The 23856-nt window shown below is 40.3% G+C and overlaps 1 protein-coding gene across 2 annotated transcripts; it reads right to left on the bottom strand.

The window, feature by feature from the left end:
* Window positions 1-2196: 2196 nt before the first annotated feature.
* LOC101472240 (E3 ubiquitin-protein ligase RNF31) lies at window positions 2197-23210 on the bottom strand. 2 transcript variants are annotated; one of them, XM_004551789.4, is made up of 24 exons: window positions 23016-23210; window positions 21079-21284; window positions 20147-20293; window positions 19884-20039; window positions 19740-19796; window positions 19446-19581; window positions 18632-18793; window positions 18387-18537; window positions 17935-18086; window positions 16926-17062; window positions 15590-15817; window positions 15124-15465; window positions 14435-14620; window positions 14141-14347; window positions 13872-14045; window positions 12671-12769; window positions 11550-11639; window positions 11268-11382; window positions 10979-11091; window positions 10510-10620; window positions 8522-8570; window positions 7088-7184; window positions 4867-5032; window positions 2197-3711 (listed from the first exon to the last, which is right to left on the bottom strand). In XM_004551789.4, exons 2-24 carry the CDS (start codon window positions 21280-21282, stop codon window positions 3664-3666), a joined length of 3327 nt encoding a protein of 1108 aa, XP_004551846.3. In that variant the 5' UTR covers window positions 21283-21284; window positions 23016-23210; the 3' UTR covers window positions 2197-3663. The 2 variants fall into 2 exon arrangements, with proteins under 2 accessions (XP_004551846.3, XP_004551847.3); XM_004551790.4 differs by having other exon boundaries at window positions 15590-15814.
* Between the last annotated feature and the right edge of the window lie 646 nt (window positions 23211-23856).

Genomic DNA, 23856 nt, shown 5'->3' with positions numbered 1-23856 from the left:
CCAATCACGTGGCAGCAGCTCGGTGCATTTGGGCATGTGGACACAGCCAAGACAACCTGCTGAAGTTCAAACCAAGCATCAGATCAATAAAGAAAGGTGATTTAAGTGACTTTGAATGTGGCATGATAGTTAGCGTGAGTATTTCAGAAACTGCTCATGTGATGGGATTTTATCACATAACCATCTCTAGTGCTTACAGAAAATGATCCAAAGAAGGGAAAATATCCAGTGGGCAGCAGTTATCTGGATGAAAATGTTATGTTTATGACAGACGTAACACACCATGTCACAAATGTCAGATCATCTCAAGCTGGTTTCTTGAACATGACAATGAGTTCACTCTACCCAGTGACCTCCACATGCACCAGACCTCAGTCCATTAGAGCAACTCTGGTATGTGGTGGAACAGGAGATTCACATCACAGCAGCCTAGAAAGCTGCAGCTGCTGTGATGCTATCTTGTCAATAAGGGCTAAAGTCTCTGAAGCATGTTTCCAGCAAGTTGTTGAATCTAAACCATGAAAAAGCAAGTATTAGCAAATTACTGGCAAGTTGTACTTAATAAAATGTCCAGTGAGTGTATATTTAGATTGATGTTTGTGTAACTTGTCCAGACAGTCAAACAGTTATACAAGAGTGTAGTTAAAGGTCCTTAGATCTTGTTTTAACTTGTCACCATAAGCGTAAGTTTCTACCTTGTAATAGGAATATTCTTTCTGGGTCAAAATGATGTGATAGTATTCATAAGGCATATGTTTGACATGTTTTTGGCAGATTGCAGGCCAACGAGTCATTTTTTGGCAGAGGCAGTGCGATGCCTCAGGAAATGTTCTGCTGGGAATTTGAGTCCTGCCAACAAAGTGAATGTTATTTTGACACTTTCCACCTACCTAAGCAGTGTTTAGGGTCATGTTCATCCACAATCATCATGGAAACAGTATTCCCCGATGGCTGTGGTCCAGAGGTGTGGACTCGAGTCACATGACTTGGACTCGAGTAAAACTCGAGTCATTAATTTTACGACTTTAGACTTGACTTGAAAAAATGTTCTAAGACTTGTGACTTGACTTGGACTTTTACACCAGTGACTTGAGACTTGACTCTGACTTGCCTGACATTACTTGAGACTTGACTTGAGACTTGAGGATAAAGACTTGAGACTTGCAAAACAATGACTTGATCCCACCTCTGCTGTGGTCTCTTTCAGCATTGTAACTGCTACAAAGCAAAAAATGGTTCAGGAATGGTTCGAGAAGCACAGCAACAAGTTTGAGGTGTTGACTCGACTTCCAAATTTCCCAGATCTCGATCCAATCAGGTACGTGTGGGACGTGCTGGACAAACAAGTCCGATCCATGGACTGAACAGTTGGTAGCAACATGGGGACCAACACAATATTAAGCAGGTGATCATAATGTTACACCGGATCAATATATATATATATATACTAACAGCAGAGATTCTATAAATGTTCAATGATGTTTTTTTGACTGAATGATTAATTTATTCTTTATTCTTGTGCCTTTTTTCCTTACCTTCAGGTCCTTTTAATAAGAAAATACTAAATCTCCAAACCATCAATTCACTGTAGTGTGTTTAAATTCAAGTAAATGTTCTTTAAACCCTCTGAATGGTTTTCCTTATCCTTAAAGTAAAACAAATGAATCTCACTGAAATACAATCACAGAATAATAACTAACATAAGATGTACTTTACATTTTAAATTTAAAAAGTTCTTTTTTGTGTGAACTTAAAGTTTTAGCTTGGACTTTTTTCTTTGATACAGAATTAATTAAATGTTATATTTGATAACAGTTTTGCTTTCGCCTACAGGGTTTCTAAGTAGCGGTGCTGATGCATTCAGGAAAAAGAGGAAATCTCCTCTCCTTACACAAGTTTGTATCATTTCTTTACACTAACCTGTAATCTTATTGTTCACAAATGTAACATTTAAATTATCATTAAAAACAACACTTTAAAAGTCACATTTGGCTAAATTAACTGTATTAATGAAAACACCACAAAATCTGTCAAAACAAAGGACATCAGTAACTCCACTTTTGTTAAAATAATCATTCTATTTATTGAGATGATTTTCAACCTCATCTCCACCCATCGGTTATAAAGCAGAAAAAACTAGAAACTCTCAGACAAAATGTTAAAGATTGAAAAAACAAAAAAAACCCCAAAAAACCATTTTGGTTAATAAACGTACATTTATTCTGAAACAGACGTTTCCATTTTTTTAACTGGATAAATCAAACTGAGAGTTTATTACATCAAGAGCCAGCTCCACACCACAAATTATTTCCTTTCAAATCTTAAAATTTGTGCATCACTGCTACCTAAAAGGCACCAGACGTGAGAGCAAAAGAAAATCACAAATGAATGATTTTTTTAAAAACCCATTCCAAAGGTTTATCTCCTTCAAAATAAAACAACAAATTTCCAATACATTTAAAATAAAATAAACATGCTAATTAAAAACAGTCTGAATATAGAGAGGTGTACTACAAAGAGATAAACTGGTTAGTTGGGCATGGCGAGCTTTAAGTCAGAGTTTTCACTGTGATGAAGGTGGATCTCTTAAATGAACATGAACCCTCAAAGTGCTTTTTACTACAAGCCTCATTCACTTCAAGCACACACATTCATACAGCGCTTTTATTCTAACACACACACACACACACACACACACACACCTGCTCTACCTCAGTGACCACAGGCTCAGTTTAACCTGCTAGATCACCATGGTAACTAATGCTTAAGGCAACCTGGTCCTGTTCTATGGAAAGCAGGACTCTGCTTATGGAGTTAACGTCAGCTTTAAACCTTGCTGTTCTTCTTACAGGGCTACATCGCCATGGTAATTTATGCTGCAGCTACACCAAAGCACATATGAAATCACCTGAAACAGTGCATCCATTCCCCGTGGAGCTCAGTGTTTTTAGTGACAGTATAAATAATAAGCATCAATCATTAAATGCAGATTTTTAGGAGAAACTTTATTTGTAGCTTTTTTTCTTCGTTTCCTGGAGTTTTACAGCAGTTTTATTATTCTGTATTCAGTCTGAATTAAACGACAAAGCCTGTTGAATTAATGGAATATTTATATTTCATTTATATTTATTGTATCCCGATGATGGAGCATTACTGAGTCTGTTTTCTGTGTTTAACCTGTTCATATTTCTCTAAGATTACAGCTTTAGTTTCCTTCATATGATCAGCTGCTGTGCTGCCAGTTTTCAGTCCGCGATCGGTCACATGCTACAAACTGTCTGGTTTGATCATTCGAGAAGAAGCTCTCATCTGCTACTGTCACGTTAAAATTGAGGTTTTCTAGGCAAGGCTAAAAGCTTTCTGTGGCACTCATCTTTGGCTTCATTTTCTTTTAAAATATATCATTCATCTCTCTCAGTGACCTCTGATTGACGTAAATGGCATTCAATCATCTTGTGAAATAATGCGTCAAACACCACCTTTAATGTGAGCCCAGACCAGAAAGCTTCCATTAACAGAGAAAGTTGAGAAGCAGCAGTTATCTCTGACTGGGATTTTAGGTTTTGTCAAGCCAGCTAAAGCGGAGAAAGCCCAGCTTTGTTGAGCGTGCTTCATAGTACACTCCTCTGATGTGGATCTGGGTGGAAAAAAGTCTGGAAGTCTTCATTTGTTTCGAGGAACTTTTTCTCCAAGAGGAACCTCCATCAGTTTCTGTGGGGAGAACAGAAATCAGCTACATGATCTCAACCAATTAAGAAAGAGTAATTATTTGTAAAGGTTTCTGTGGAGAGTGGCCTTCGAACAGCAGAAGAAACATATGACTTGCTTTGACAGGCAGTTTCCTTAAATTCATTTCTGCTTTTTTTTTAAGGACAGATGCCGTGTGACTCCCCATGATCACATATTTTTAGTAACTTTGTGTCCATGTTGGAGTTTGTTTTGAATTTTTATGAGTCATATTTTTATTCCGGTGTTTTGTTTTTACTTGGTAAAGCGTATTGTACCTTTGAATTCTATTTTATCATGTTTTGGTTTTTTAAATATACTTTTTCCAAGATTTATTTTTTATATTTTTAGTGGCTCCTAATGTTTTTCACATTGTTAGTGTACTTAAAGATGATTGTAGTAATTTTAATTGGTTTTTCAAAGTTTTAAATACATAAAGTAATGCTGGATGTTTTATTATTGTAGCTGATTTTAATTTTTCTTGGTCATCTGTAATTTTATTTTACTGTGAACATTTTATAAATAAACTTGATTTTAGCCTCATTCACTCATATTCATTCATTTATTTATTTGATGTATTTTTTTTATATGAATTATAAGTTAAGTTTGATGGATTTTTTCTGGTTCTCTTATAAGCTATTTTCAAATCAGCTATGTTTATCTAGCATTGCATTACATATATACTTTATATTTAATTATATTTTCTCATACTGTATTTATACTATCTTTACTTTCCATCCAACCAGACTTGGCGGACACCGAGTCGTTCCCAAGCTAGCCAACAGAGATGATCTGTGCAGCTGGTCCTGGGTCTGGCCCTGGGGCGTCCTCCTGGTAGGGCATGCTCAAACCGAGCTCCTCATTCTGTCTCTATGGAGAGCCCTCATTCTTTCAGTCACTACCCAGAGATAATGACCGTAGGTTAGGGTAGAAATTTTTATTTTAATTATTTTTTTAAATCCCCTTTTTCTCTTTTCTTTTAGTTGTTATTGCTTTTATTGACATTCTCAGAGTAATTATAGGACATTTTTTGGTTTGGTTTGGTCATCGTTTCTTTATTTTCCCCTGAATTATCCAAAGTGCCCAGTCCTACTGAACTCTCTTTGTCTGTGTGCATGAATACATTCATCAGCGTCCCACCTTGAGCAGTCGAGCTTGGTAAGCGTTGTCCTCCTCGCCCTCTCCTCGCTGTACGTCCACCTGGTACCTCTCACAGGCCCGAATCACCTCGTTGAGGTCGTAGATCAGAGCCGGGTCCAGAGAGTGAGCGTTTATCAGGCTCACCAGGTACTCCCTGTAGTGCTTACTGTGGGAACACACATGAATCTTAGAAGTTATCTTCATCAAAGGAGGCACAGATTCACCTGCAATATTTGATTTTGATTTTTAGGCGGTGTGTTGGAAACGACTTCACTCAGCTACAACCTGAACAATCCCAGTATTGACTCTGTGTTGGGTCTCGACCAACATGTGAGGAAACTATCTGACCACCACTTTACTCACAAGCTGCCGTTCAGCTGAGTCTGCTTGAGCAGGCAGTGCAGAGTGGCCCTTTTCTTTGGAAACTGCTGCCACAAATGTTGCCGTGACAGTGAACCTAAACAGTTCAAACTGGTGTGTCTTCTTGCCTGACCTGATTTACTCTCTGAATCATACTTTGGGTTTTAAAAGGAAAAAGCTGATGTTAGCCAGTTCCTGGCAGCTCTGAGCAGATACCTGGTGTGGTGATGAATTCTTTTACGGCGTCTTTGTTCCTGAACTCGTCTCAGTTTACCGTCTTCTAATGAGATTACAGTAAATCAGTCGCTCCAGGCTTTAAATCTCATTTTGTTTCTCTTTAAACTTTGGTATGTATTGGAATTTGTAAAATGTTTCAGTGTTGGGGAGGACCTGCGTACGTAGTGGTTCATCTGAAGAGGCTGAAGTGACTGAACAATGCAAGAAAAGAAATTCCAGCATCATCCTGTCTTTCCGGATCTGCTGGATTTCTTGAATGTGAACCCTGATAATCTCTCTGACAGAAGTTAAGACGTTTCTGCACCTGTGTGTATGATTTATCGCCGTCTCAAATGTCGCAGACTGTTTCCATAAAACAACATTAAAACTTCTTTTACGGTTGAACCTCAACTTGAACTAGAAGTTGAATTGGAAGCTTTTTAGGGACTTCATTGTTTAGCTCTATGTCATCACTCTTGGAGGGATGTTTCTGCTGCAGCAGGCAGCTGTTTTGAGCGGAAATTCTTTAAGATGTCACAACACACCACCAGACAGAGGCATAGCTGAACATAATGGAGCCACTGAAGAGTCACATATTTCTATCATGAGGTCAGACAGATCACAGTGGGAGCAAAAGCGAACATTACTAGCGTTTCTCCCACGTGCAAATTCCTGGTTTAAAAAGAAGATTCGACAGGAGTGGAAAAAAAACTAGCAACCAGAAAAAAACCCCAATTTGGACAAACTGGGACTTGAAGAGTGTCAGAGGTTACACGATGAGGGAGTCTTCAAGTTTTATTAAACTCTCAATGTGTGTCCCTGCTGGCTACAAACAAAGAAACGACATCTTATTCAGCCTCGGTTCCATTCATGCTAACATACTGCAGTGCTAAATGAAAAACCATAAACCAGCACAGAAGTGCAAATCACAGCATAAACATTCATCCTTACAAACAGCAAACTGGGCATGAAGGGAAATAAGAGCCGCTACCTTTGTGCTGGAGTTAGAAAAAATACACCCGATTCAATGTAATGCTTATCTCTACACATGACAAAAAATATATATAAATCTTTAGTGCTGATTGAACCTTTATGTTTATGCTGGCCCTCAGTCATCAAAACTCCCATTTAAGTATCTCGATCACTTCCCCCTGTGTCACAAATCACCTGTGATGCTACAAGCTTCAGGGTACGGACAAAGAAAAAATACACACCAACAACTGCCTAGTAGAATAAAACCATACTCCATATATGTACAGTATACAATTATGTGTAATCAGCAGTGCTATAACATGCACATGTGACACAAGACTGAGAGCACATGCTTCTATTTGATGGGAAGCTTCACCGTCACCACTGACAGGCTTTGACTCTTTGAACACAACAGGTCAATGCAGGACAGTATACAGGTTTTGATGAGCTGTGGAAATCACATGAGAACCGCAACCACAACAATGACAAAACATCTTCATGTGTAGAAACAACAGCAGCGCGTACAAACATATTGAGAAAATCCAATATGTTGAAACAGGAATTAGCCTAAGAGCGCTGTGAGTGGCGTTCTAATTTGAAACTTCCATCGAAGCAATTAAGATGCATGAAAAACTGTAAAAGGAAGCGGACGTGGAAACACAGATTCACTCACTCGCAGAGTCCAGCTTGTCCCGGCTGTGTTTTGATGCCACACGGTGAATCCACCTGCTGACCGCCTTCATCCTTCTGCTCCATCACACCACATTCATCTGCACCAAAAACACAAAGTCAATTAAAATGTATATAAAAACCACAAAACAACAACAACAACAACAACAAACAGTCAGTGAATTCATGCTAGAGCTCATTTATTAAATACCACCTGCATTCCTACGCATGGACACTAGAACTAACAGCCCCTTAACAACATCACTGTCATATTACATCATTCCTAAACATCAGCTGTAATCTTGTATCCATTTAAATATTTCTTATGTCTAAACTCCTTATTTACTGAATATGAGCAACATTATCATCATTACTATGAGGGTGATGAAACACCATATGGACCAAAGTATTGAGCCACAGGTGTGTAAAATCGAACACTTCACCATGTAGTCTGCCTTTACAAACGCTTAGGAAGGAATGGCTCGCTCTGAGGAGCTTGAGTGTGGTAATGCAACAGGATGCCACCACAGCAGCAAGTCTGTTTGTGAAATGTCTTCCCTCTGAAATATTACACAATCCGATTGAAGAGGAAGCATTTAGGCACCTCAGCGACTCGGCCTGGTGTCGGGCCTGACCGTTAAAGAGCGGATTACACCATGTGCTGAGGCATAGCTGCCGAGCTGCAAACCTCCCCCGCCATTAACAGCAGCACAAACGCTGTGCACCAGCAGCTTCATAACAGCTCCTGTTTGGTGTATAGCAGGCCCAGTACTTTTATCCATGTAGCGCAGTATTTATTTACAGAGCTCAATTTTCAGATATTATCATAAACAAATACACTGCTATCGATTTTCAAAGATCTAAGAAACAGACACCCTCTCTACTTTTAAGACTAGACTCTTTTCTTTATGATAAAGCTTATAATAAGGGCTGAATCAGGTGACCCTGAACCGTCCCTTAGTGCATTGTGGGAAGTCCCTCGCACCCTGAGCCTATAAACAGCCTGATGCTATTGCAGCATGTCACTCAGTTTCTTTTCTCCGTTGTTTCTCTATGGTTGCAGCAGATGGCTGCCCTGCACTGTGTCTTCCTGTTTAAAGAATATTCTTCCTCCCCGCTGTCACTAAATGCTGCTCAAAGAGGATCTTCCGATTGTTCTGATTGACTCTCTAATATCGTAAAGTCTATGGTAAAATATAAAACACTCCCTCACAACTATTGTTGTGAACTGGATATGCATGAATAAAGGTGAATGCATTTATTTTTCTTTTAATGCTTTTATTGCCAAAGTTTGTTTTTGTTTTGCACAAATGAGAAATGAAATGCTCAGCATCCGACTTCGCTTCTCTAAACATCCTGAAAAGCAAATCCGACCACTTAATTTTCAGAAATTGTTCAGTCATGCCAGGATTCCCATTAACACAAAAAACTGTTTTACCGGTCTGAGCTCCATTAGAGGGATCCGTGTTGAACTCCACACCGCTCCTCTAAGGGCAGAAAAACAGATCAATAAACACGCTGTTTACATTTAGATCGGGGACGAGCTCATCAGGTTTAAACAAACCCTCACATACCATCCACCTCTTACTTATAAATATAATAGAGCCGCAAAGAGACGAGTTATTAGTGAGGATAAATCACAAAATAAAACTTGTGTTGTTATTTGTCAAAAGGCCAAATCCCTGGTGACTCAAAGGGGAGGGGACACACCAAGCACAAACAAAGTTCTATTTACAACAGGACATAGGCTCTATTTACTATATCTGGCACAGTGGACTGTATGAACACAAGGACATTTTGTTTTATCCTTTACAATCAAATCATTTTCCCTTTTTTTCCACTGCCAGTCAGTTTATCCTCCAGATGACCTTAAATATCTTCATTCCAACACAGCTGATATTACATTATTTTGTCAAAGTGCATTATATTAGAAATACATTTAGAAAATTGGATAATGTGGTTTACATTGACAGAGTACACAGAGCTGCTCAAACAATTAATAATAATTAAGCTGTAAAGGTGTAAGCTGGTTTGCGGGGAGAGCACACTAAAAAGAAAATGGACCTCTTTGAAGCCAGAAAACTATCTGTGGTTCTGTGGGACAAAGTCACAATAACACAAACTTAACTATTCCAAAACCTCTTTCTCCTGATCATCGCGAGAGCCCAAGACAAAGCATTTCCTCACCGGTCCTTTTGTTTATTCACTTCTTCTCCTCATGATTTCTTTGATAACATTTATCATCTATTAACAGCTTTACTTTCAGCATCTGTATGAAAGACGCTGCTCGACTTTACTTAAATCCCACTGGTAGTGAGATATGAGCTGGAGTCAGGGTAAAAAAAAAAAAACGAGAAATGTTTAAATATTGTTGTGGGAGACATTTTTTGTGTTGTTGCCTTATGTGTGCTACTAAGGGTCACTTTATAGTATGGTGTGTTTATGGGACTGTATTTAAGGTAGACACATGTAATTAGCGCCCGGTGTTATTGGTCGGAAGAAGCAAACAGATTGTGACCGCTGCGCTGTTGTGATGAATGACGTTGATAAAGAGACTGTGGAACAACAAATACAAGTGATGGCAGTGCAATAATATGTTAAACAGACAGGATGAGTACGGCTGGAGTTATTAGACTGTGACAAGTTTCATTCATAACAGTGGCGTCGTGTCACCCCTGCCAACGAACACCTCAGTGGCTTTTATATTCCATTTCGAATATCAACGTTTTTTCTGGTTAATCTGCCCTGGATCACCTGCAGGTCATTTAATATGCTGCTGCTAGGCTCACTACTGGGTCTCACACCAGATCCACCACTCGCCGGCTTCCTGTTCCAGTGCAGCTTTAAGAAAGTGAAATTGAGCTCTTTTAAAATATTCACCTGAGGTCAGCTGACCCAGAGGCCTCCTAAAGGTCAGCTAAGTCACATGTTTTGTGGCAGTTTCTGCTTTTCTGCAGTTCATACTCTGCATTTTGATTCTGTTTCCCTTACTATAAGTTTCTGCAATGCATTTCAATTCTTTAAACTCTGCATTGTCTCAGATTATTTCCTGTAAAGCGCTCTGTGATTCCTGTCAGTATGAACAAACATTTCTCGCCCGCTGTCTGCTTCAGCTCATGGCCGACTGCCATCTGCTTCAGGTAACACAGGAACTGAACCATCTCTCATGGAAAGCAACAGTTTAAAATAAAAACAATTTACTGGGTGAACAGCAGAAGAAAATACATGTGTGGTTTGTGGTTTTTAGCTCAGCTGTGAGAGGACAGGTGGAGCAGGATATTTTAGAGAGTGGAGCCAGGTGGATTCAGCGGCACAGCTGTCAGCTGATATGTAATCCACGTAGGTCGGCTGCAGCTTCCTGTACAACAATCAGCAATGCAAATAATGCAAACAATGCAAAGAAACATACATACGTGAGCGTCTCACCTGTAGAAACGCCTGTAGTCTGGGAGGCTCCCAGTCTCTAAGATAGAAGAGGCAGTCTCGAGGGTGATGAGCGTGCAAGCAATTGAGAGAGCAGTCAGGCTTACATTTAGTCTGCAAAAAAAGGAGCAGCAGGTTTTAGTCAGGTTAAAGAAAATGTTACACTTTTAACTAAAAATTGCAACACTTTAAGATGTGTAATCTTTGTCTAAATATATCAGTCTTAAACCAAATTGTATGAATTTTCCAGACATTAGAAGATGACGAATGAACCAGAGGATGTGTCCTGAAACAAATGAGACTGCAACCTGCAGCTTGTCTCATACAAAGCACATCCTCCCAACAGGCTCAGCCCTCTTTCTAGAGCTGTGATATTATGGAGAATTGGAGCTCAAGCCTACATGCCACTGATATGACAAAGAAAAACGGGGCTGTCTACCATACAAACATTCATCCTATAATTCACCCTCACCTTGTGGTAGGGGTTGTTGCAGCCACTGCAGAACTGGTACCTGCACTGCGAGCAGCTGAAGTGCATGCAGCCGCCCTTCGTCAGAGCGTACTGGAACCTGCAGTGAGGACATGCTGCAGGAAGATGAGATAAGAGCGAAAACAGGAACAATTGGAACAGATGAAAGCACACATTCAAACTGTGTGTCTGTGTGTGGTGAGGGAAGCTGACTGATGTACAAACAGAGGAGCCAAACATGGAAATGAAACTTGTGGTTGTGGTTTTAGGTCGAGTCTCTGGCAAGCCTTACTAATTCCGTTGTCTCTCAGATAGCCAGCCAGTCCCTGTCTCTGGTATTCCGGGTCATTCTCCCTCTTCCACAGTTGGAACTGCTCGCAGGACACATCCTGGTGCTGAGGTTCCCACTGTGACCAGAGAAGGGGTTAATGATTTGAGTGCTTCCTGTACTGAAGTGGCAAAGTTTCAAGGTTGCATGTGGAAACTTCTGAGGCCTCTTCCTTATTTTTAATCAAATGTAAGATAAGATAGACAGCTCCCATGCACAACGGAAAATATTTCAGATTATACTCACAGGTTTCTTGCACTGAGCACAAAAACTCTTGTGGCAAGACAGGCATGTGACCTTCAGTTGGTCTCCCTCGTTGATAAACCCAGACGTGCACTGAGAAAGACAGGAAAGAGAAATGCAATAAAGCTAAAAATCCCTATTAGAAAAGGCTAAAAGATCTCTGCTTGGTTTTAAATAATCAGTAAATACACGGCTGCAGAAAATGAAGGGAAAACGGCCATTAGCAGCCCGTTCTTCTCACTGATGACAGCAGGTTCACACTGAGCACATGTGACAGGCGTCAAAGAGACAGTGTAACAAACCTGCCTGAAAAAAAATAAGTAAATAAAAAATCGTCCAGCGTGCCCGGTCTGGCAGTGGCTCTGTGATTTTCTCTCCCACAATTTGCAGAAATCTGAGCTGATGTGATTTTTTTTTTATTGATTTACTCTTAACAGGATAAGATTTCGATTTTTTTTCCCCCCCAATACACCTGATGTCAGTCCATTACTAGGCCGCTGATTTGAGTGGACTCAGGAGGCTCTTTGACTTTCTAAATGAAATCATATGTGGTGTTTTATCCATTTCAATAATGTGCTCATCCAGAAAACAGAGAATACAGCTGTACCAGGACTGGCTGCGTTTTTTTTTTTAACTTGTATCATAAAACTAAACTAAAGTACCTACAAAGGCTGAAATAACACAAAGTGTTTGTGGATGTTCAACTTTTCCTCCACACTTCATGTAAGTTAACAGGCCAATGATTATTTTCTAAAACAACAACAAAAAAAACAACTGTAATCTACAGCACTAACATCCAAAGTTCCTAATTCCTTATTCTTTTAATGTTTTCAAGAAAATTAGTTTGTTTCTTTACTTAATCTAACTCCATATATAAATTTCAAACAACTGCTACAACTACAGGATAAAACTAGATTATTTTGACTCTGAGGTGCGTTCAAGGATTGTCTGTCCTTGTCTGGTTACACTGTCAATAAAATCCAGGCTTCAAAGACGGAGCTTAAAATAACCCAAATTATGTGTTGTATGAAAACTATGGAATGCAAATTACAGGGTGGAAATCTGATTGTTAAGAAGATTAAACGACAGGGACGAACAAGCAGACTGCGTTACGGTGAACTCACATGACAGCACCACATGAACTTGGGGTCTTTCATGAGAGCGTGCTCGGTCAGCTTTTTGTGGAACAAGTCGTACACCTCAGGCTCCAGGCAGTCCCTCAGCTGGAAAACAAAACACGACACGAGGCGTCGCCGCGTCGTTATTATAAGACGAAAAACAGCTGCAGGTTTTGATACTAGTTTAATGTCATTTTGTGCACTTTAAACAAAACATCTTCCCCCTCTGAGCACTTCACCCTGTTTAAAAATGACTATGTTGAGATAAATGCAATTATCATGCATGATTACAATCCACAGCATCTTCTAAGAATATCTTAAAGAGCTAAAAATCTGTTTACAGATCAAATTCTGTCTTAATAGCTGAAACAAAGCTCCATTCTCCCATCAACCCACAAATAACCCCAGTTTCATATTTTCTTCATAAGTACTTATGATCACATGGAGAATCAGATGCAAACTGAAATCTTGGCCCTTGTATCTGCAGACGACACTAAAAGCCCCTGAAGTGTTCCCCACAGCCTTGCATACAGTCAGGAAAAGATGTTCAAGCTGCAGTTCGTGAGTAAATAATTATAGTACGCTTAATCTGTTTATACAGCTGTTTATATTGCACATCTGTTTAGGCTTTGGGAAATATGATTGAGACTTTGTCTGTAGTTATTTCTCACATGTAGCAGGAGACAATTCACATCAGGCATGTTGTCGTCTGTGGAAATACTCTGAGGTTTAGGCAAAGGCAGCTGGAGCTGAGAGAGGCAGGACACCCACTTTACTACTAATTCAAGCGGCCATTATCCCCTGTGCTTCTCTCACATCAACACAAAAGGACACGGCACAGACTTTGTAGCAGAGAGAGTGCAGGTCAAAGTGTTTATTATGTGATATGATGCACATGCGCCTCCAACAGGAAATATCTAGAAGAGTTCAGGGCTCAGTGAACGTGTGAAAACAGCTTTTCACAGGCGTGGGGAGGGAATTTGAATCCGGACTGCTGCACTAGTGCCATGTGGCACGTGGTCTCTTGCTCATCCACTGAGCTAAAGTGTTGCTCAGAAATGCCTTTTATTACTTTAAATATGCTCTGTGTCATGTATTTGTAACAAAAATAAATGACCTGTTTAAAGATGCATCTGGTGTCTCTTGTTAAAAATCCTATTTAGGACTTTTCACGTTAACATTTCCGGCACATTTCCTCTGAGTTCACCTGTATATCCAGCGTGGAGAAGTAGCTGTCCAGCTTCTCTGGGTCGTTGATGTCGGGTTCGCAGCAGCTGGGACACACCATGTCTCGGATGTGTTTGTCTCTCACGGCGATGGTAAAGTGGGCCTTGAAGCATTCGAGGCACACCGAGCACTGACAGGACGTTAGAGACTGCATCTGGAGTACCAAGGGGAAAAGAAAGAGACTTTAAGAGCTGTGCATTAAACATAACTGGTTGCTGCGGAAACAGATCGCTCTCCCCGATGACCCACCTTGCTGCGGGGGAAGATGCTCAGACAGATGGGGCACTCGTTGTTGAGGAGACGCCTGATAAAATCTCTGTCATGTGACTCCTTCACGGCTTGCACCACATCCTCCAGGGAGTAGCTGACACCCGGCTCTTGGAGCAGCGACAGGACGAGCTCGCAGCGCCCCCAGCTGGGCAGGTCATACAATGCCAGCAGCCGCCTGCACGTCCTCTGAAGGGAGCAAGCCAGGTCAGCACAGAGGTTTATGTTAAAATGAAAAAGATACACGTCAAAACAAAAATCTCTTTCTAGTCAAACCTGTTTGTCTGGGTGTGCGGGATCAATCGGCGGCTCGGGCTGGGCTGTCCAGATTCGCTGGTGGAAAGCTTCCAGCAGGGGGCGCTGAAGCAGAGACAAAGCCCCCTGCATCTCACCTCCACTCTGCCGCAGGGCCTCCTCGCATTGGGCCACATCTTGGAAGCCCAGAGAGTGAAGCTCCTTCATCTTCACCCAGCAGGAACAACAAAAACAAAACAATGAAACAAAGGAATCACTTTAAATGGCTGCAGTGAACATAAAAGACTCACATCAAGAGTCTTTACACTGCTGATAAACAATATTAAAAACAGGCATTTGCTCTTTCACCAGTAAAGAGGTTTGAATCTCACCAAACAACAGGTGAGAGGTCCCAGCAGTGTAGTGAAAACTGGGAAGTTCCCAGCAACAACTTGGATTTTTTACATTTTCATTTTAATCCCTGTGAAGTTTAAGTTATAACCAACCACATGTTGTGGAGAAAAGCAAACAGACGTTTTTGGATTTTGAGGTGTGTCAAATGATTTTCTTAAATCAAAAGAAACAATTTTCTGTCGTAATTCACAAAATATTTGCAGTATGAAGGTTAAAAATAAAAAGAGTCCTTTTTGAGATAGAAGGAAGAAAAGTTCATACTTTCTTTTAACAATAAATATGTATTTAAAACTTTAATGTGCTTTTAATTGTCCCACCTTTTCTTTGCGGTCTCTCAGCAGCTCTCTCACGGCTTTGTCAGTTTCTCCTCCTGTTTTCAGCCACGCCAACTTGGCCTCAGCTCTGGACAGCTTCATGCTGTCACCTATGGAGGTCGGACCGCTCTTCTCGGACTCGCCTCCGTCTCTCTCCAGCACGGGCTGCGTCCCGACACGCCCCATTTTGTAGTTCAGTTGGACTGAGGCGGCCATGGCGCAGATTTCATCCAGCAGGTGAGGCAGCTCTGAGGTCAGCCAGTCACAGGGGTTAACGTTGCTGCCACCGCACGCGCCCAGAGCGGCGTACACCTCCTCTGGGCTAATGCCTCGCTGTTCTGCTTCCTGTGAATGAGAAACGTAATGCATCTTCTCTTTTCCAGCGTTTCAATTCTATAATATTGTAATTTATTTTGAAAAATGTCATTTAAATGTTTTGAGGTGAGTCTGTGTGAAACGTTTGCCATACTCTGATGTGACGGACAAGAGCGAGCCCGTCTTCTTTCATCGTCTTCTGCCTCTTCAGCTCCAGGTTGACTCGGGGCTTCGGCTGTGGCCGGTCCTTAGGTCCGCACGGCGTCTGCTGGAGAGACTGGGGCAGAGAAAGTCCACCAGAATCTTTAGGGGACATGTTGCACATCTCACACACTGTGGAGGCCTTGGTGTTAGCGAAGGTGCAGAATTGGCAGGTCCACTGCTAGAAGAAGAAAGAAAAGCATGTAAAGCAAACACTAACAAAAACTGATGACTTCAAAGGCTTTGCTGGGACACCTCCATCCTCACTTAAACTAACCTGAGTGTAATCCAAGTGAGAATGGCATTCGTGCTTTAAGTTATGTCTGACATTATGGTAATATTTTCATGTGTAGCTTAAACTTGACTTTAATGCTATAAAAAAAGGATTAAGTCCTCCTACTATCTGTGGACAAGGTCTAGATATCTGATTGGTAGGTGGTGATTCAGGACGTCATAATGATCCTGACCATGATGATGATGACAATATGGATCCTGGTCTATTGACTAATACAAGAAAAACTGACTATATCTAGAGATAGGTACAGCTGTTAAGCTTAAAGAACAGCAGGTGTAAGACAGAGGCTACCATGTAAAACAGCGGTCCCCAACGTTTTCTGCGCCACAGACCGGTTTAATGTCAGACAATATTTACGCCCAAGACAAAAACTGTGGTATTTTGTAAATATAATAATAAATGAGAATTCACTGTGTAATTGTGTAACTTTATTAGCAGCGTCCTCCTAAAATGCGCCAACTACATCCTCCTCTCTGGTCGCTATGGTAATATGTAAATATTTCTTTCAAAACAAGACGCACAACTACAACACGGGAAAAGACCCAGGGAAACTGAGTTAACGATAAAAACCCTGAAACACAAATTTCACACCCGGGCCCAAACAACTCATGTAACTGGTACCGGTCTGTGGGCCGGGGTTGGGGATCGCTGATGTAGAATGTCTTACAAACAAGGTCAAACCTAAATATATTGTACATACGATGAAACAACAACATGAGTTAGCCAAAAACATCTCAGAAACATCTAATCAGCAGAATAATTTAACAGCAAATTAATGTTTTTCATTAATCGGTCTTCTTATGAATTCTCTACTTCACTGAAAACCCAACAACAAGTGACTGTAGATAAATGTGTTCCCCGCAGAGCTAAGACTAACAGAAAAGGTTTTCATTCAGCAGGAATCTGTAGTCTCAGTCTGTGCCAACGCTCAGCACAGTAAAGACTGAGAAAATAAGAAACAGGTTAGTAGCGTTATCAGCAGCAGGAGACAAACCTTTGCGTCAGACAGAGATCTGAGGATGGACATGTCAGAGGAGACCGGAGGGCGAGTGGCCAGACGGGGGCGCTCACACACCTCGCAGAGGATGCTGCTGCCCTGATTCATCACAGTGCAGCTCTTACACTGCCACTCTGAGAGAACGAGCACCAACACAGTTCAGTTCAAATCAAATAGTTTTCAAACTTTAACATATTATGCAGAATTTTTATGTAAAAACAAATGTTTCCTCCATAATAAGTTAAAGTTCTGTGCTTTTAATAAGTTAAAAGCATTTCTACTTTAACTCGAGGGCACAGGGCGTCTGAAAATTAAACTTAAGCCTTTAAGTCAACCTTAATGGCACCTTAAATAAAATTTAAGACAAAACTTCCTGAGGCTTGAACTATTCCTTTCACCACCAGGGGGCACCAGTTACCAGCGTGTATCTCTTTTCAGCTGCCCACTCATATTTAAGAGATTTCCTCTGATGTGACCTTGATGACCTCCCTAGTTTAAAAGAAAGGTGACCTTGACCCTTGGCACCCCCCTAGTGATACAACCTGGTATTACATGCAGTGCAGTGCATGAATTCTTTAACCACAAACGCATAGTGTTTGATGTTATTCTCTTGAAAGCTTTAGTTAATTTTGAAAGGTTTCAGCTCTTTTAAAATACAGAAATTTACTATAAATACCTTTAAAAAATATTGCCTGAGTGTGTGGGCAAATAAGTCAAAAAATACTATGTTTATCTTAAGCTATATCTTAAGTTTCATTCATCCTCAAAACAGGGATTCCTGTCCTTAGTGGGAACTTCTAGGAATTGGTTTCAACCACAGAGAACAATAATAATAAATAACAATTTCCAACCATTTTTTCTTACACTTGGATCTTCCCCTTTTTCTAAAATAACAAAGAGGGTGGATAAGCAAGTGAACTTTAAACTCTATAGGGCCTTTTATAAGCAAATGTGTTAATTCACAGACACCCTGTAACCTGCTGCGTGTGTAAACCTTTGCTCTTACCTGCATTCGGCGATGCAGGAAGTGACATGGTGCTTTCCAGAACAGTGGACACAGCTGTGGCGAGTCGAGGCCGTTCGCAGGTCGTGCAGAGAACGGCTCGCATCTCGTTCACTGTAGTGCAGTGAGAGCACTCCCACGGGGACAGAGACGGGCTGAAAAGCAGCGGAGAAGGACAACATTTTTTTTCAGCTCCTAACAAGAACACGTCTTCAGCTAATCTTCATTTCCTCCACAGCTGCAGATCCCCAGATGTGATAAAATACATTGTTAAGACATTTCAGGGATCTCTAGAGACCCTGGTGTTTGATTCTCAGCAAAAACCTTTGGAGTTTTGATCAAACAAAGTTGATCCTTTATTGTAACAAAGGAAATGGTGAACAAATCCAGCCTGTGTCCTTCCTGGCTTTGATCTGCTGCCAAATAAAGAGCTGAATGTGGGTTTCTCTTCTCACCTGGATGTTTTAGCAGGTGTAGTAATGGTCCTGTTGTGCCCTTTACGATCAGGGTGGGAGTGGTACAGCTTGTCGCACTTCAGACACAACCTCTGGAGGCATGTGGCGCAACGAGCATGGACAGCAGAAATTCCACAGATGGTGCAGGTGTCTGCAAGAAAAAGACGAAGAGTTAAAACAGTAAGCAGCAAAAAACAAGCAGAGCCGAGGTTTGACTTTTGTTTTGCAGATGTAACTCGGCCTACTTTGTTTGGTTTGCTGTAATTTGTCCCTCTTGTGACTGGCTCTGTTGGGGTGTCGGTGGAAGAGGTCATCGCATGCGTCGCAGAAATGTGGATTGTCACATGACGAGCAAAACAGAGACGCGTCTCCGCCGCACAAACTGCACCCGCTCACTGCAGCAGAGCCTGGAGACAAACACGAAACAGACCACATTTTTAAAACATATCAGGTCGTTGCCATTTTTCACAAAATTTAAATACATCCTCAGATAAACAACACCACAAGATATTCCTTACATTTGACTCTTAAATACATTGGTATACTGAAGAGTTCATGGTTTACTCAGTGTCTGCAAGATCCCAAAATCATCTCCTCTCCACCACTGTGCCCGGTAGGTGTCATGAGGTGTTTGTGCTGATATGCTGAGTTTGGCCCACTCTGTCCAAAGGACATTGTTCCAGGAGTCCTGTGGTTTGTTTAGACGTGTTCAACTTTGCCATGTTCTTCTTAAAGAGAAGAGGCGTTCTCCTGGCAACCCTTCTAAATAAGCCATACTTGTTTTTGTTCTTAACGTAATGACGCAGTGTAATACGTGATATGGAAACTTTAGACCTGAGGGTGTACTTTTATTTTACCATAACTGTGCGTCTTCAAAAATGCTATACAAAGTTTATAAATTGCTTCGGAGCACAGCAAAGTTTCTAAAAAAGCTTCTTAACTTTGTGGCATCAAATGAAGAAGAAACTAATTTGGTTAAGAGTTAAGAAGAAAAACTGCTGGAATGAAAAAATAAATAAAATAAAAACTCCCAGGCCATCAGGTGTGGCAGTAGCTGACCTGTTGAAGGTTTTGGCACCAGAGCAGGTTTAGGAGGAAGAGGCAGGATCAGAGGTTTGTCCCCCTGCTGCTGCTGCTGCTGCTGCTTCTTTTCCTCTACGGGAAGCTTAGCCACAGAGTCAGTCACCATCTGAGCCTTAACAAAAATAAATAAATATCAGCATGACAAACAAAACGAATGAAGTCTGAAAAGGACAAATATTAAAAAACAGATTATCTTAATTCAGCCTGTTTTTATCTTTAATGAACTTAAATGAACTTTTCGGCCGACAGCCTTTTGAAACGTGTACACACCTTTGGGATGACGAATGGGATGATTTCTTTGAAGTGTTCTAGGTGAGGATGAGTGCCCTGAACAAACAAACATAAGAAAATGGAACATCAAAACTGCACGCACATGTTACCGATGATCAGATCTGCTTAGGAGTCGATACAAACCTTTACTATCATATCCACTTCCGTGCGTAGCGTCATGACCTCCAGCGTCACCGCTGCGACTTTTTCAGTATCCGGATCCTCGACTTCGTCGGGAAAGCTGAGGCCGTCGACCTGCTGGTTAGTGTAACCGTAGAGATAGAGGACTCTGCGGCCTCCCTGTGGACCAAAACCCACATTTCAATCCTAATCTTTTAAACAAAACTTAAAGGTTCTCAGTCAAAGTTTCTGCACAATCTTTGGACACAATGGAGTTTTTTCCTCACTTTGATGGCATCCACTGTAGTCCTGAAAACAGGATTGTTGTGCTTGACACTCCTCCAGTATCTGGGTCTGGTGGGAGAGGTCAGGTTACAGCCATACTTCTCCAGGATGCTCAAGGCTTTGATGAATCGATTCAAAGACTCCAGGACCTGGTGAGAAGAAAAATGAGTATTGATGTTAATCAGTTTGCCTCCATTATTCCATCCAAATGAATTATTTGTGATGATTTAGTTAACAACAATGTTACAATGAATCACAGCTAGCAGATGAGGCTGGTATCAAATGCAGGTTAAAAAAAGAGCTTTCATATCCTATCCTATTCATATCTCCTGTGAATTACTATGCAATACAATACAAGCATCCAGGATACTAATACTTGTTTCTGTTTCTCTATGTCATAGACATTGAAGTGATGCAGTTTTGCTATATCCCATGATATCGATACTCAAACTTGATTACAGAAAAGAAAAATGCTCCAAACACTGACTTTATTTTAAGCTCCTGGTTCTGTGTGACATAATAGAGAGGGAAATCCCTATTCGGCCTTCTCAAAATCTTTTACAGAGGGGTAACCAAACAGAAACAAGCTGACATAAATGGGGAGGGGCTAACAGCTCGTTTCAGACAGAGGATGAACTGTCAAGTCCCAGTGTAAAATGCATAAGGATTATTTTGAATAATGAATGATGCAAAGCTACTGTAGCAGTTTAAGATTGGAACAAATTTACTAACAGAAGCCACAGTGCTGAAGATAATTTTTCACTCCCCTGTGGATATCTTCATCTTTGTTTTCATCCAAAAAAATCAAAGATAAGTGTCACAAAATCTTTTTTCCTTAATAAAAAAAAAAACTGAGTAGACCTTTGGGGATCAAACAGACACAGAAATGTTACATCAAACTGCACTAAAGCGATCGTTTAAGAGAAAAGATTACCTCCTGTTTGTTACGACCTGCCGAGTTCTCCTTCAGCATAACCTCAGCTGAGACGTGGCGGTACTTCTCCGACAGAGGCAGCTCGATAGTGGCCATCGTCTGAACGTCGGCCTTCACTTCCTGAGCTGAACCCGAGGACGAAAGGAGAGACTGGGCTCTTCTCCTGGCCTCGTCCATCTGGACGGACGCAGGACTGCTGCTCATTGCTGTTAGAAAGAGAAGAGAACTTTTTAGAGATCGTTCCAGGGCTTCAAAATCGAGGATCAGCTGATTTATTTGGTTTGGAAAATCACTGCAAATTCGCTGTTATTTTCGGTCTGTGAGACGGTTTTTGTAAAAGAAATAACTGATTAGAGGAAAACATAAAAGTCACATTAATGTGCGGCGAGACTCAGCAAAGACTGCCAGAGGAGATCAAAAAGCTAAACTCACAGTGTAACCTCCAAATTTCAAAATACATTAAACCTCAAAATTCCGATAGCGTTTTGTTAAGATGACCAAGACACTCAGTTTATTATTAAATATGATCTGTAAACTACTGTAATAAAGCTTTGCAGGTGTGGCTGTCTGCAGGTGGAGAGCAGGTCCCCTGCTGGTTCCAGCCACGCCTCATTCCACGTTGTTATGCAGGGACCGTTTGAGGCCTCGGGCTGTTTTCTGTCTATCTTACCCTGCTTTCCTGCAGGGTTAAAGATGTCCAGCTTATTGGTGTGTCTACTATGTCAAAGTTCAGTCATGCAGTTTTTATAGATGATTTGTATTTACCAATAACAATCAGGATAAATAAAGATAATATATAAATCATTACCACAGCATCAATATAAGGACCCAAAAATGTCAGCAGATTACTGAAATTATACAAAAGCTCTACAAAGGTTCCCCACAGAAAACTAAATCAGGAATAAGAGTGGAAAGTTGTTTCTGCCAGTGAAAAAAAACAAAAACAAAAAAAATTTTGAGATAGTAAGTATTAATCTTTATTATGGTGGCAAAACAAGACTCCATACCTGAGAGCCACAAAAACAGGTATTTACTCTAAAACATCTGTAGGAACGAGGTCAAGTAGTTTTCTACATAACAAATTTTAAATTGACTCTCAAAAAATGATGCTATAAAAACACCTAAGAAGTTGAGCCCTCGTCTTCACTTGAAAAATGACTTTTGAGAAGTCTAATAACAGCAGGGACCTGAACTTTCTGACCTTTCCCATAACTCCTATTATGAAGGGCATCACTCCATAGTTTCTTTTTTATTTTATTTTTTTATGTGAGCTGGTCAAATAAAAGGAATTTGATGAAATGACCCAATACACAGAAGTCAAACACAATGGTTTCATAACAGTGATTACCTGAGTTACCACCTGATTTTTAGACGTTCTTCAACTACATAGTATTAACGCCTGATCACAACTTTTCCACGTGTTCACAGATTAAATACTTAATATACTTTAACAAATACTTATCCTTAAATAAAAAAAATAAAAAATAGCTAGGTGCAAAACTTGCAACCTTGTTTATTATTTTAAAAATCAATCCAAAAATGGCCAATCCACACTGAAAAAGGACACGAGTGGCAGAGGAAGGATAACAACAGGAAGGATCAACATTCAGGTAAATCAAACAGTCATCGGTGACCTTTATAATTGATAATTTCACTTTTAATAAATCATGTGATCTGATGGGAAAGTCCAGGCTAATCATAGTTTCAGAGGTAAACAGTTCAGTATCACATCACAGTCGCCACTTTAAATCCGCTCCCTGCTACTTTCTGTACAGTAAAACATCAAATTAACTGGACCCGACGGTGGATTTTTTTGTCACTTTGACCGTCTTGAAGTCCCAACAATAACAATTCACAGCAGCTGAAAACGAAACTCTAAAAACAGAAACTTTAACACAGCTCCATAACTTAGCTTCATATCTGATCAGTTAACTTACCGCCTCAGCTGTTCTGGCCTTCTTTTAACGGTTATTTCTGTCGCCTCTTCTCCGAATAAAGTCTTTACATTTCCGCCAGTAAAGTCAGCATGTTTTAGATTTCAAGCCAGCGGTTAGACCCTCTTCTACAGTGAGCTCCTTCAGTCTGTCTGAAGCTAGCTTTATGCTTTAAACGCGGAACTCCTCCATACGTCCGGTCTGATTGTGATCTTTTCAAAATAAAAGCGGTATTCCAGTAACAGTAGTCATGAAAATGATTAACTTTACTATGTATGTATTTATTTATTAAGCTCCCAGTTGTATCATGCCTAAAAAAAAATTAAATATTTAATTAATTATGACCAGCGACCAAATTATTAAATAATTATTTAATTAATTTTGTAAATATTTCATATTATATTTACATTTTTGTTAGTTGTGACACATTTTACCAGCTTTTTGGACAAAAAAATGTGCCTGAGTCTGGTATTTTATTATCTGTACTATCTTTGAAAAATAATCATCAGTGATGCAAATTTGTATTTTTCATTAGTTATTGCATTAATTTTCGTTGTTTAAAACTACTAAATTATTTAAAACTACTAAATTAAGAAAACCTAACAAAAAAAACATCCCCTCCACTCTCGCTGGCCACTTAATTAGTGACACCAGCTCAGCTGCTTGTTAATACTAATATCAAATGAGCCAATCATAAGGCAGTAACTCGAACTGAGCATGAGAATAGTGTAAAAGGTGATTTCAGTGACTATGTCATGGTTGATGTTGCCAGATAAGCTGGTTTAAGAAACTGCTGATCAACTGGGATTCCCCTACAAAATCCTCTCTAAGGTTTACAGAGAAT

Source organism: Maylandia zebra, linkage group LG9 (genome assembly GCF_041146795.1).
Source record: "Maylandia zebra isolate NMK-2024a linkage group LG9, Mzebra_GT3a, whole genome shotgun sequence".
In the NCBI taxonomy this organism is placed as follows: Eukaryota; Metazoa; Chordata; class Actinopteri; order Cichliformes; family Cichlidae; genus Maylandia; species Maylandia zebra.
Note: the sequence above shows the minus strand (reverse complement) of the source record. Positions and strands in the feature narration are given on the sequence as shown.